The sequence below is a fragment of the Physeter macrocephalus genome, chromosome 7, assembly GCF_002837175.3.
Source record: "Physeter macrocephalus isolate SW-GA chromosome 7, ASM283717v5, whole genome shotgun sequence".
Classification (NCBI taxonomy): domain Eukaryota; kingdom Metazoa; phylum Chordata; class Mammalia; order Artiodactyla; family Physeteridae; genus Physeter; species Physeter macrocephalus.
Window position 1 is genome coordinate 144523079 of NC_041220.1, and position 14839 is coordinate 144537917.

The 14839-nt window shown below is 43.6% G+C and overlaps 1 protein-coding gene across 1 annotated transcript in view; it reads left to right on the forward strand.

Annotated features, from left to right (window-relative positions):
* POLN (DNA polymerase nu) overlaps positions 1-14839 on the forward strand; it is a 166652-nt gene that overhangs the window by 36766 nt on the left and 115047 nt on the right. Inside the window, exons 6-9 of the mRNA XM_007114155.3 lie at positions 2168-2325; positions 4879-4947; positions 6439-6499; positions 7192-7256. Coding sequence (XP_007114217.1) covers positions 2168-2325; positions 4879-4947; positions 6439-6499; positions 7192-7256 — 353 coding nt within the window. The remainder of the gene's footprint in view (positions 1-2167; positions 2326-4878; positions 4948-6438; positions 6500-7191; positions 7257-14839) is intronic.

The window sequence follows — 14839 nt, forward strand, 5'->3', positions numbered from 1 at the left end:
TTCATTGCAGCTGTATTTACAATAGCCATGACATGGAAGCAACCTAAGTGTCCATCAACAGATGAATGGATAAAGAAGATGTGGCACATATATACAATGGAATATTACTCAGCCATAAAAAGAAATGAAATTGAGTTATTTGTAGTGAGGTGGATGGACCTTGAGTCTGTCATACAGAATGAAGTAAGTCAGAAAGAGAAAACAAATACCATATGCTAACACATATATGGAATAAAAAAAAAAGGAGGTTGTGAAGAACCAAGGGGCAGACAGGAATAAAGGCGCAGAATTAGAGAATGGACTTGAGGACACAGGGAGGGGGAAGGGTAAGCTGGGACAAAGTGAGAGAGTGGCATTGACATATATACACTACCAAATGTAAAATAGCTGGTGAGAAGCAGCCGCATACCACAGGGAGATCAGCTCGGTGCTCTGTGACCACCCAGAGGGGTGAGATAGGGAGGGTGGGAGGGAGATGTAAGAGGGAGGGGATATGGGGATATATCTATACGTATAGCTGATTCACTTTGTTATACAGCAGTGACTAACACAGCAATGTAAAGCAATTATACTCCAATAAAAATGTTTTTAAAAAAGTAAATTTTAATTAAACAAATGTTGATAAGAACCCATAATTTTGGAACATTAGAGCTTTGAAAAGGCAAGTAGAATGAAATAATCTGGTTCAGTCAGTTTTGGCAGACATGGTTACATGAAGTCATGACGGCTGACTTGGGCGGCAAGTAGCCAGAGTGCCTACAGACTTCCTGTCACCCCAAGTTCCATATCTGCCAACATAGGAAACGTCCCACGCATCAAACAGAAAAGCGATGATACTGGCTGCTTTGGTAAATATAAATCTCTTAGACTACTATCATTTAAAGATGGCAGAAAATATATTTAGTGTGATGTGATCTAAGATTACAGTTTTATTTAAAGGCAGAGTCCTTGTTTTTGTAAAGCACACTTCAAAATGTTAAAGTAACTTCAGAAAGCGGTCACTTAGGATTCAGACTTATGTCTTAATTTATCAGCCTCCCCATCCTTTTATAACTCCTCTCCATGTCTAAAATACTCTGGTACTAAAATGTATTTAGCAAATATCACTTTATTTTTTTAATAATAGTAGGACATACTCTTATAGGGCTCTTTTTTTTTTTTTTAATTTGGTTGAGCCAGGTCTTAGTTGCACCAGGTGGGCTCCTTAGTTATGGCTTGTGGGCTCCTTAGTTGCGGCATGCAGGCTCTTTAGTTGCAGCTTGCCAACTCCTTAGCTGCGGCTCACGGGCTTCTTAGTTGCGGCATGCGTGTGGGATCTAGTTCCCTGACCAGGGATTGAACCCGGGCCCCCTGCATTGGAAGCACGGAGTCTTATCCACTGCGCCACCAGGGAAGTCCCCATCACTTTTATTTTTTGAAAAGCACCTTCATATGTGTCCCATGGATACTTACAGTGATTTTTCTCCCAGTTTTCAGACGAGAAAACTAACACTTAAGGGGTGATGTGGCCTCCCAGGCTCACAGACAGCCTTCTACCACCACTCTTTTCACACATCACGGTGCAGCACACGAGCTGTCTCACAGGGTTTCCTCACCTCAGGGTGACTGCACAGAATGTCCAGTATCTTCGCCCTTGCGTACACTGCCCACCAGCCTCTGTGCGCTCAGGCGGCTCCACCGCTCCTCCTTCACTCGAGAGACTTTTTTCCTGACACCCCGATGCAGGGTTAGGGGTGGCCTGGGAGGCAGCCCAGCAGGAGGGTGGAGGAGGGGAGGCTTGGAAAGAGTGGACACGGGGACATGTGTGGTTGAAAAGAGGTGTGGGGGGCAGAGAGGGCTCCAGAGCAGGGAGAAAAGTGGGGAAGAGAAGGCAAGGGTGTGGCTGAGGATTCTGACTTCCATCTCTTTTAACGTTTTTGAGAGAGTCACTTGGGGATGGATTCCCCATGGAGATTGGCTGTGTGGGACCTGGTTTGTGGGGGCCACTCTTATCAAAGGCTCAACATTCTTTAGGAGTGAGGGAGCATCACTTTGGTACTTAGGTCTGTGATTTGAGGGGATGGTAGTACCATAATTATTAATTGGAACCTTGAGAACCTTGTTAAAGCAGGGAAAAGTATAATTATTCATTTTTCTTAGAATGATTAAATGATCTTTCTCTCTGTAGTTGCTGATTTTGTAGGGCTAGATCCCAGAATTGCTGCATGGCTTATAGATCCTACTGATGCTGCACCCTCTTTTGAAGATTTAGTGGCAAAATACTTTGGAAACTCCATCACAGTTAAGGTGAACAGCACATATGGAAATTCCTCAAGAAAGACTGTGGTGAGTTGTTTTAAGATAAGGTTTATCAACCTTAATACAACCCAAATTTTCCTCTAGGAACTTCTTCTACTTCATAGACAGTCCAGTAGTAAAAAGAACATTGCTGACATTCATTTTTACTTATCCAGCTGAAATGCTGTTTACCCTGACATTTCTGGTAGAGGATACTGAATAAAGATGGGTGATTTCTGTCAACTGTTCCTGGGAGGTGCCATTCACAGCGTGATTCTTCTAAATGGATTCTTTGTGTCAGAGAGTCGCCAGCTCTGTGAGCAGAGAGCTGCTTGTTTATAAATTCTGCATGCTGGTGACACAGCTGCTGTGGCCGAGGTCTGGGAAGGCCTCTCCTCAGTCCCAGCGGGGAGAATTGTAAGACTGTCCAGGTCTGTCTCTCTGAGCCCCCTCTTTCAAGATGCACCCAGTTGTTAGGAACCGCTGTCTGGAGAAGCACGGGTGCTTGCAGCTCTGGAACCTGCCCGTAGCCCAGCGAGAGGGAGACTTGACATGGCCGCACAGCAGGGGCAGAGGAGGCGTTCCAGCGGGAGGGGCGCTGGCCACCATCAGGCCACTCTGTTCAGACTTCCTGGGTGTAAGTTAACAGGCACATGTTAAAAGCACGAATAGAAAGCCACGCAGGAGGCCACGTGAGCCTGCCTGCGTGCCGGGGCTGAGCTGGGGGCTGGTCGCTGCTTGGGGTGCTTGATCCTACAGACCCGCAGTTGGGGAGGGATCTGTGTCAGATAGGGGCTTGGGGTTGGAAATGCAGAAACTCACTCTCCCTTAATTTAAAAAGAGATTTGTCAGAGGAATGTGGGGTAGCTCAGAGCCTCAGAGGAAAAGCAGAACCAAGCTTTGGGAAGACAGGCGTCAGGCGGGTCTGGGGACCCAGGCAGCAGGAGCCCACGGGCCGGGGCCCAGCAATGAGCTGTGATCATTTTCTCTACACTTCACTTTTGTCCAAGATTCAAAGTTTTAGCACTTAGAGTCTCCTTTCCACGACTGTGTCACATGTCCGCCCCTCGGCAGGGCAGGCGGGGCGTGGAGATTGGCAGTCTCCCCAGATCCATGCTGCTGGAGCGGGAACTTCCCCAGACACAAACCGAGATATCATTGCTGAAGGAGGGAGCTGTCCGCCTCTGTGGTAGCCCAGGTTGACAGAGGAGAACCCAGGTGCAGAAGGGTTCATGTACACGCACCTTGCCCAAGGTCATGGTTCACCTCAGAGTTTGGATTTCTGACTCAAAAGTATAGTTTCTTTCCAGTATACACACGTGCAAGTTAGGGATGGGAGTGGCTGCACGGAACAAAGCACCAGCTCCAGCGGGTGTGTTTCCTCCCTGGCGAGAAGTCGGAGCCCCTCACCCAGGCCGAGCAGCTGCTCCCAGAGCTGTGCGACTCAGTCGCTCCCCGCGCGCCGTTGCCTTATGCTTCCACCGGGAAGCTTCGCCCGAGGCCCTCCTCCACACGCCAGGCGGGAAGGAGGCTGCCTGGGATGAACTTCGGCTGGTATCTTGTTAAACAGGCCAGCAGTGCGTCTGCTGGAGGCGGAAGGCGGCCCGCTGCTGCGCAGGGTCTCCTGCTGCCCTGGAGCAGTGCTATGAAAGGAGGGGAAAGGAGAGCGCGGTCCGGGTCAAGGAGCAGCAGGGAAGCAGTGAGGGAGGACTCAGGAGAGTGTGGCTTCTGTCGGGGAGGCCGGAGACCTCGCATGGCGAGAAGGAAGATGACGCCCGTGGGGAGACCAGCTGCGGCCGGGCTGAGCCGCGAGGGGCCAGAGCTCCGCCACCGAGCGCGAGCCTTCCCGGGGCAGCCTCGCGGTTCAGCGCTGCCGTCGGGGAGGCGCGTCTGCCGGGCCCAGCCGACGCGTTCACGTGGACGTGCGCGTGGTGCCTCCCAGCTAGTGGTTCCCGGGAGAGCCAAGACCAGGGATGGCGTCAAGACAGACGCGGGGTGCACAGCCAGCCGCCGATCATCGTGGCGGGGGTGGCGGGGTGTGTGTCTCTAAACTGAGGCTGGGCGCCTGGAGTCTGGGGGGCCGTGTGGCCGTGGGAGGGGTGCATTGGGGACGCAGGCTCTGCGCAGGGGGCAGAATTCGACTGACTGTCGGGGCCGCGGCTCACCACCGCCCTCTTGGTCAGCTGGACACAGACCCTGTTGGCCCACCTCCCAGGGTCTCTGTGTGTGTCTGGGGCGGGGGCCAGCGGTGAGTGCGGGCGAGGCACTGGCTCCCAGACGCCCACGGTGGGTGGAGGGGCAAGCCGAGGGGCCAGGTCTGTCTCTACCACCATGCGATCTTTGCACCTTGGGCACTTAGCTTCTTTGTGGGTCATTTCCTGTAAAATGAGGAAAACTGGGTTGGGGAGAAAGTAAGAAAGCAATAGGTAGCTTGAATTTGCCTGAGGAGTACCTTCCGAAGTGTGGGGACTGCTCTGCTTGAGGCGATGGGTGGCGGCACCAGACATGTGCTCTCTGCCGAGGAAACACTGCCGCTTCCTAGATCGTGATGAACGTTGCTGCCAAATGTGCCTAATGTTTAATTCTTTTGATCTTTTAAAGAATCAGAGTGTACATGCGAACCTGAGGGTGCTCTACAGACTTACGATGGGCCTTTGTTCCCAGCTCAAGGCAAGGCATTTCATTGTAACTTCACTGTTCAAGGGCTGTCTTTCATTCGCAACCATGCTCACAGGAAACAGTACCCTCAGTGTCTTTGTGCAGGAAACGGGGTTCTGAGGCCAAGTGAACCTGTGCATCACTCATAGAAGGGCAGTCCAGGTGATAAGACCTGAAATTTTTAAAATGTTTTCTATAGGTTGACAACAATTGTAACATTTTTTTAAAGACTCAATTCAATTGGAATGTTTCTAACTCTGCAGTTAACATAAAAGCTAAGAGTTTATTTCAGTTAGTGGTGATAGACACAGCTCCACTCAGTCTCATTGGGAAGCAGAGGTCATTTGAAGGACCTGTCAAGAAGGGTTGAATGAAGGGACTGTGAACCACAGCAAGGGCAGGAGTCAGGGGGCCAGAAGGGACGGAGAAGCCTGCAGGGGCAGGCACTGGCTGGAAGCTTTTCCACCCCTGGGCTCAAAGGGCAGGCTGTTACAGGGACCCTGGGAAAGCAGTGGCCCTGCAGGGGGCTGCTGGCCAGGAGCTGGTTGCCAGAAGTGGTGGCTGCAGGCCAAGGACTGGGGCCAGAAGTGCACTGTGGGCTGGCGCAGGGGAAACCCGCTTCCGTTTCCTCCTGCTCCTGAATGGGCAAAACCAGCCCGAGAGCAGAGAAGGAGCCCGGCTGATGTGGCCTGGAGGACGTCTACCCTTCTTCCAGGGCCAAGAGCAGGACAGAGGATGGGTCCTAGGGGCAGCCGAGAAGGTGAGGGCACAGCAGAAGGACAGACGAGGCAGAGGGCTCTCAGATGGAAACCCTGATAAAGAGCGTGGGAGGTGATCCGAATAGACGAAGGTGATGCACGTCTCCCCACATAAGTTTATAAAGTCTGTGCAAAATCGATGAAAATTCTAGTTAAATTTTTGGGAATTCAGAAAACCTATTTTGAAATTAAAATGGCAGACTAGGGCTTCCCTGGTGGCGCAGTGGTTGAGAGTCCGCCTGCCGATGCAGGAGACACGGGTTCGTGCCCCGGGCCGGGGCCCGTGAGCCATGGCCACTGAGCCTGCGCGTCCTGAGCCTGTGCTCTGCAACGGGAGAGGCCACAGTGAGAGGCCCGCGTACAGCAAAAAAAAAAAAAAAAAAGAAAAGAAAAAGAAAAAAAAAAGTCATTTCTACACAGCAGTGAGAAGCCCGCGTACCACAAAAAAAAAAAAAAAAAGAGACTAAAAGTCCACAAATCCTAAATCACACTTAAAAATGAGAAAGATTAAAGAAAAGTGGGAGTGGGACTTTGTCCTACCAGGTATTTCTGAATATCTCTACTAGGGCTTGGTAATAAAATAGTATACTTGACAAAAATAGGAGTTTTATTAGGACGAAGGATAGGGGAACCAACCATGCCCACCAGAGGAGTTGCTCAATGAAATTAAGTAAGCTGTTCAGCAAACGCAGGTAGAAATAATAGTTTAAAAGTAACACTGATGTCATTTCTTCCTATGAAACAGGTTTATGGTTTATGGCAACTGTTTTGTACTTTGGAGCTTCCTCTGATACCAATTTTGGCAGGTAAGTTACCCTAAAGATGATGCCCAGTCATCCTTCTAGAGAGTTCTTTGTACCTTTTGGGAAGACTGTTTTCTCTTGACTTAGTTTGGGGCAGGCAGTGCATCATATGGGCACCGAAGAGATAGTGAGCCCTTAACTTTCCCTTTCTCTAACAAGAGGGATTGGACCGCATCACCTCTTGGTCTAGAAGGACTCTGAGGTTCTAACGTCTGGGTCACGTGGTATCCCTTCTGTACTGCCTGTTCTGCAGGTGTCCTGCCGGACTCCCACAGCCCTGAGAGCAGTGGTGGGGGGAGGAGGCCTGTCTGGATGTTTTCCAGGTCAGCACTAGTCCTGGTCCTGGTGTGATGGACCCTTCTGCTTCGTGAGAACCCCCTGTAAGCACTGTTGCAGGCTCTGCTCTGCCTTTGCTCTTAGCCCCTGACCCGCCCTGTCCTGCTGGGCACCCGGGAGAGCAGAGCCTCGCCCAGCGTGGCAGCTGAGCGGCCAGGGGTGACTCTCCATCCAGAGTGTCCCCATGCCCACTGCCACCATTGCTGGGCTCCAGTACTGACCCTCATGGACACCGCCAAGCTCACACTGTCATCTTGGTCCTCATCGGGGGTGAGGCTTGCTCCCGGCACTGCAGTCTTTCCCAGAAATGATTTGTTGCTGTAGTACAGATTTTTATCTGCTTTGGTTTTGAATCACAGTGATGGAAAGCCACAGCATTCAGGTGAACAAGGAAGAGATGAAGAGGACTTCAGCACTTCTTGGGGTACGTTCTTCTGTCAGACTGTTTGCATGTGGTAGCTCTCTCCTGTCTGATGAGTTGGTCCCCTTGGCAGTTCTAGGGTGACCTTCCTTTTCTTCCCTTCCTTGTTTGCCCCAGACTGATGTTGGCACTGTTCCTCCTATCTCTGACTCCTGCAGGGGAGTACCACGCTTTGAAAGGATTGAAACAAGCGTCACATCTGGTTGCTCTCCATGTGGATGTGTGCGTGGTTTAATGGATACCCACTGACCTTCTCCAAACTTAGGTTCTTGCAAGGACATTGCCCCTTGTAGTTGGTGACGTTTCTTGGATTCTTTAAAGACGCAAAATCAAAGTTTTCTAACTGTGAAAAGTGAAAAATACAGAGCGATGCATAAAGATGCATGAAAAAGATGCATTAAATGTTCCACTTAAGTTATTTTAAAGGAAACTCCGGTATGACCATCACTTAGGTCAAAGCAGAGAATTTCCAGAAGCCCTGCTTGCCCTACCCTATCAGAACCCTCTTCCTGCTGCCAAAAGCAACCCCCGTCCTGACTTTTATAGTCGTTACGTTGTTGGTTTCCTTTACAGTTTTCCACTTCAAAACCTAAACAATATAGTTGTCTCTCCTTTTGGAGGAGCTGTAAGTTAACGGTTGTGTCTGACCTCTCTCACTCAGCCCCTGTGTCTCGGCTTCTAGTCCATGTCCTTTGGTGTCTTGTCCTCCACTGAAGGACTCCATCCCACTGTTGGTGGCATCAGGGTCATTTCCAGTTTGCAGGCATTGCAAACCGTGCTGCATCCCTGAGCACATCTCCTGGGCCTGTGGGCACATGCTTCTTGGGGTACAAGGCAGGGTGGGCTGCTGGTGCAGCTTTATCAGACGACACCGAATTGCTTTCCAAAGTCACAGCTGCCGGAAGTGCACACGGGGTTCTGTCTTTGCGCATCCTCCCTCGCACGGGTCCACCGGCCTCTTAGTAGAGCCATTTGGGTGAGGACGTAATAGTATCTTGTTACGATGTTGGTTTCTATTGTCCTGATTACCGAGGAGGTTGAATAGCTTTTACTTCATCGTTGGCTATTAGGAGTTTCTCTTTGGTAAAGGATCTGCTCAAAATTTTTACCCATTTTTATATTGAGGTTTTTGTCTATTGCTTTCTGATTTTTAGGACATCTTGATATATTCTGGTTACAAGCCAGTTACGTATACCTTTGCCCTCTCTGTCTTGCCTTTTTATTCTCCTAATGGGGTCTTTTGACCAACAGAAGTTCTTAATTTTTAACGTAGTGCACAATTTATCAATCTTTTTCTTTATGGTTAGTGCTTTTTGCATCTTGTTTAAGAAAGCTTTCCTTACTTCAAGCTCATGAAATACTCTCATGTGCCTACTTTCATTAGCCTTCGCACTTAGGTTTATAAACCTGCAACTGATTTTTTCTTTTTATGTAATTTTTTAATTGAGAAAGAAATTACACACAATTAATAGTGCAAATCTTTTAAAATTTATTGTGATAAAGTACACTTCACATAAAATTTATCATCGTAACCATTTGTAACTACACAGTTCAGTGGTATTAAGTACATTCATGTTGTTGTGCAGCCATCACCACCATCCATCTCCATAACTTTTCATCTCGTAAAACTAAAACTCTATACCTATTAAACAAATAACTCCCCATTCTCCCCCCCGTACCCACGCAGCTTCTGGCAAGCACCACTCTTCTTTCTGTCTCTATGATTCTGACTGCTCTAAGTGCTTCATATAAGTGGAATCAGACAGTATTTGTCTTTTTGTGACCAGCTCATTTCACTTAGCATAGTGTCCTCAGGGTTCATCCATGTTGTAGCATATTGCAGAATTTCCTTCCCTTTTGAGGCTGAATAATACTCCATTGTAGGGACTTCCCCGGTGGTCCAGTGGTAAAGAATCTGCCCTCCAATGCAGGGGACGTGGGTTCAATCCCTGGTCAGAGAACTAAGATCCCACATGCCACGGGGCAACTAAGCCTGCGCGCCACATCTACTGAGCTCGCGCGCCTCAATGAGAGAGCCTGCATGCTGCAAACTACAGAGCCCACGGGCTCTGGAACCCGAGCCACAACTAAAGAGAGAAAAACCCCATACCACGGCTAGAGAGAAGCCCGCGCGCTGCAGCGAAGATCCTGTGCGCTGCAACGAAGACCTGATGCAGCCAAATAAATAAATATTTTTAAAGAAAATACTCCATTTTATGTATATACCACATTTTGATTATCTGTTCATTTGTTGATGGATGCAACCTAGGTTGCTTCCATATTTTAGCTATTGTGAATACGGGCTATGAAAATGGGTATACAAATATCTCTTTGATACCCTGCTTTCAGTTCTTTTGAACATATAACCTGAAGTGAATTGCTAAATCTTGTGGTAATTCTGTTTTTAATTATTTGAGGAACTACCATACTTTTTCCACAGCCCCTGTACCATTTTACATTCCCACCAACAGTGCACAAGGGTTCCAATTTTTTCTATATCCTTGCTAACACTTACTGTTTCCTGTTTTCTGATAGTAGCCATCCTAATGTGTATGAGGGGGTATCTCATTGTAGTTTCGATTTGCATTTCACTAATGATTAGTGACGCTGAGAATCTTTTAATGTGTTTATTGGCCATTTGTATGTCTTCTTTGGAAAAAATGTCTATTCAAGTCCTTTGCCCATTTTTGAATTGGGTTTTTTTTTCTTACTGTTGAGTTTTAGGAGTTCTCTCTGTATTTTGAATATTAATCCCTTATGAAGATAATATGATTTCAAATATTTTCTGCCATGCTATGGGTTGCCTTTTTACTCTGTTGATACTGTCTTTTGATGCACAAAAATTTTTAAATTTCATAAAGTCCAATTTAAAATTTTTTTCTTTTATTACCTGTGCCTTTGGTGCTGTATCCAAGAGGTCATTGCCAAATCCAATGCTGTGAGGCATTTTTCCTCTCTTCTTCTAAGAGTTTTATTATTTTAGGTCTTACATTTAGGTCCTTGATCAATTTTGAGTTAATTTTTGTATATGGTGTTAGGTAAGGGTCCAGCTTCATTTTTCTGCATGTGCACATCTAGTTTTCCTAGCACCATTTATTGAAAAGACTGTCCTTTCTCCACTGAATGGTCTTGGCACCCTTATCAAAATCATTTGACTATATATGCCAGGGTTTATTTCTGGGCTCAGTATTTTATTCCCTTGGTCTGTATGTCTGTCTTAGTGCCAATACCACACTATTTTTTATTACTGTAGTTTTGTAGTAAGTTTTGAAAGCAGAAAGTGTGGGTCCTGCAGTTTTGTTCTTCTTTTTCAAGATTGTTTTGGCTGCTTGGTGTCCCTTAAGAGTCCATATGAATTTTAGGATGGATTTTTTTATTTCTGAAAAAAAAGTGTCTTTAGGATTTTGATAGGGATAGTATTGAATCTGTAGGTCACTTTGACTAGTACTGACATCTTAATATATTGCGTTCCAATCCATGAGCATGAGACATGTTTCCATTTATTTATGTCTTTTTGAATTTCTTTCAGCAATGTTTTGTAGTTTTCATCATATAAGTCTTTCACCTCCTCGGTTAAGTTAATTCCTAAGTATTTTACTCTTTTTGATACTATTGTGAATGGAATTGTTTTTGTAATTTCCATTTCAGATTGTTCATGTGTAGAAATGAAACTGATTTTTGTGTGTTGGTGTTGTATCCTGCTATTTTGCTGAGTTCAGAAAGTTCTAACAGTTTTTTTTTGTGGAATCTTTAGAGTTTTGTACATATAAAATCATGTCATCTGCAAACAGGGATAATTTTATTCCTTCCTTTCCAATTTGGATGCCTTTTATTTCTCTGTCTTACCTAATTGCTCTGGCTAGAACTTCCATATCATGTTGAATAGAAGTGGTGAAAGCAAACATCCTTGCCTTAGAGGAAACGCTTTCAGTCTTTTACTAATGAGTATGATGCTTGCTGTGGGTTTTTTATTAATGACTTTTGCTATATGGAGGTAGTTTTGTTCCATTTCTAGTTTTTCTGAGTGTTTTTATCATAAAAGGGTGTTATATATTGTCAAATGCTTTTTCTGCATCATTTGAGGTGATCGTGTGTTTTCCCCCATCCATTCTGTTGATGTGGCATATTACATTGATTAATTTTCATATGTTGAACCATCCTTGCATTCCAGGAACAAATTCCACTTGGTCATGGTGTATAATCCTTTTAATATACTACTGAATTCTGCTTGCTAGCATTTTATTGAGGAATTTTGCATCGGTGTTCATAAGGGATATTGATTGGTAGTCTTGTAGTGTGTTTGTCTGGCTTTGGTGTCAGGGTAATGCTGGCCTTATAAAGTGAGTTGGGAAGTGTTTCCTTCTCTTCAATTTTTTGGAAAAATTTTCAGAAGGATTGGACTAGTTCTTTTTTTAAATGTTTGCTGGAATTCACCAGTGAAGCCATTGCATCCAGGGCTTTTCTTTGTTGGGAGATTTTTGATTACTGATTCAGTCTCCTTACTAGTTACAGGTCTATTCAGTTTTTCTGTTTCTCCATGATTTAGTCTTGGTAAGTTTTGTGTTTCTACGAATTTGTCTGTTTCATCTAGGTTAAACATTCTGCTGGTGCACAGTGGTTCATAGTTCTCTCTGATAATCCTTTTTATTTCTGTAAAATTGATAGTAATTTCTTTTTTTTAGCCTCACCGTGAGGCTTGTGGGATTAGTTCCCTGACCAGGGATTGAACCCAGGCCCTTGGCAGTGAAAGTGCAGAGTCCTAAACACTGGACTGCCAGGAAATTCCCTGATAGTAATATTTTTCACTTAAATTTCTGAGTTTTGTAATTTGAGCCTTTTCTTTTTTTCTTAGTCTAGCTAGCTAAAGGTTTGTCAATTTTGTTGATCTTTTCAAAGAACCAAATTTTGGTTTCATTGATTTTCTTTATTGTTTTTATATTCTCGATTTCATTTAACTCTGCTCTCATGTTTATTATTTCCTTCCTCTGCTCTTTGGGTTTAGTCTGTTCTTTTTCTAGTTCCTTAAGTTGTGAAGTGAGGTTATTGAGCTCAGATTTTTCTTGTTTTTTAATATAAGCATTTATAGCTATAAATTTCCTCCTTAGCACTGCTTTTGCTGCATCCCATATGCAGGTATGTTGTGGTTTTGTTTTCATTCATCTCTAAGTAATTTCTAAATTTGCTTTTGATTTCTTCTTTGATCTTTTGGTTGTTTAAAACTGTGTTGTTTAATTTATACAATTTTGTGAATTTTCTAGTATTCCTTTTGTTATTGATTTCTAACTTCAACTTGCTGTGGTCAGAGAAGATACTTTCTATGATATCTGTCTTTTAAAACCTCTTGAGACTTAATTAGTGGCCTAACATATAGTCTGTTTTGGAAAACATCCCACGTTCACTTGAGAAGAATATCCCATGCGCATGTTATTGTTGGGTAGAGTGTTATGTACATGTCTGTTAGTTCTAGTTGGTTTATCATTGTTTAAGTTCTTATTTCCTTACTTACCTTCTGTTTGGTTGTTCTGTCCATTATCATGAGTGAGCTATTCAAGTCCCCAACTATTATTGTCGAACTATCCATTTCTCCCTGCAATTCTGTTAGTTTTTCTTCATATATTTTAATGGTCTGTCATTAGGTATGTAAATGCTTATATTATATCTTCTTGCTGTATTGAAAATATAATGTCATCCTTTGTCTCTTGTAACCAGTTTTTATTTAAGTTCTATTTTGTCTGATATTAATACAGCCATCCCTGCTCTGTTTTCATTAATATTTGAATGGAATATCTTTTTCCATCCTTTCAATTTCAACCTGTTTGTCTCTTTAAATTTAAAGTGAGTCTCTTGAAGACAGCATATAGTTGGACCATGGTTTTTTATCCATTCTGCCAATCTCAGTCTTTCAATTGGAGAGTTAACCCATTTACATTTAATTAATTACTGATAAGGAAGGACTTACTTCTATCATTTTGCTATTTGTTTTTTTATATGCCTTATAGCTTTTTTGTCCTTCATTTCCTGCATTACTGTCTTCCTTTGTGTTTAGTTGATTTCTTGTAGAAGTGTTTAAATTCCTTTCTCATTTCCTTTTGTATATATTCCACAACATTTTTCTTTGTGGTTACCATGGGGATGACAGCTAACACCCTAAAGTTATAACACTCTAATTTGAATTTATATGAGCTTAACTTCAATGACATACAAAAACTGTGCTCTTTTACAGCTCTGTCCCCCCACTTCCAGTTATTGATGTCACAAAATTACATCTTTATACATTGTGGGTCCCAAAATATAAACTAATAATTTTTTAAAATTATGTAGAAAGGAAGATTTGGAGTCACAAACTAAAGTTACAGTACTACTAGCTTTTATACTCATAATTGTTTTTTTCTTAAATCATATAGAAAACAAAAAGTATAGTTACAAATTGTTATAATACTGACTTTTATAATTCACGTATTTACCTTTATTGAGATCATTATTTCTTCATTTGGCTTTAGGTTACTGTATAGTGTCCTTTCATTTCACCTTGCAGGACTTCTTTGAGCATTTCTTCCAGGGCAGGTGTAGTGTTCACATCTCCCTCAGCTTTTGTTTATCTGGGAATGTCTTAATTTCTCTCTCACTCTTGGAGGACAGTTTTGCCAGATAAGGATTTTTGGTTCACAGTTTTTTCTTTTAGCACTTTGAATATATTAACCTACTGTCTTCTGGCCTCCAGTGTCTCTGATGAGAAATCTGCAGATAATCTTATTGAGGATCCCTTGTATGTGATGACATTTTTCTCCTGTTGCTTTCAAAATTCTCTTTTGTCGTTGTCTTTTGAAAGTTTGATTATATTATATCTTCATGTTCATCTCTTTGAGTTCATCTTACTTGAAGTGTTTGAGCTTCTTGGATGTTTGTATTCATGTATTTAATCAAATTTGAGGAGTTTTCATCTTTAGTTTTCTAAAGATTCTACCAGAAAACTACTAGAGCTAATCAATGGATTTGGTAAAGTAGCAGGATGCAAAATTAATGCGCAGAAATCTCCTGCATTCCTATACACTAATGATGAACATTCTGAAGGAGAAATTAAGGAAACACTCCCATTTACCATTGCAACAAAAAGAATAAAATACCTAGGAATAAACCTACCTAAGGAGACAAAAGACCTGTATGCAGAAAATTATAAGACACTGATGAAAGAAATCAAAGATGACACAAACAGATGGAGAGATATAACATGTTCTTGGATTGGAAGAATGAACATTGTGAAAATGACTATACTACCCAAAGCAATCTACAGATTCAGTGCAATCCCTAGCCAACTACCAAGGGCATTTTTCACAGAACTAGGACAAAAAATTTTACAATTTGTATGGAAACACAGAAGACCCTGAATAGCCAAAGCAGTCTTCAGAAAGAAAAACGGAGCTGGAGGAATCAGGCTCCCTGACTTCAGACTATAGTACAAAGCTACAATAATCAAGACAGTATGGTACTAGCACAAAAACAGAAATATAGATCAATGGAACAGGATAGAAAGCCCAGAGATAAACCCATGCACATATGGTCACCTTATCTTTGACAAAGGAGGCAAG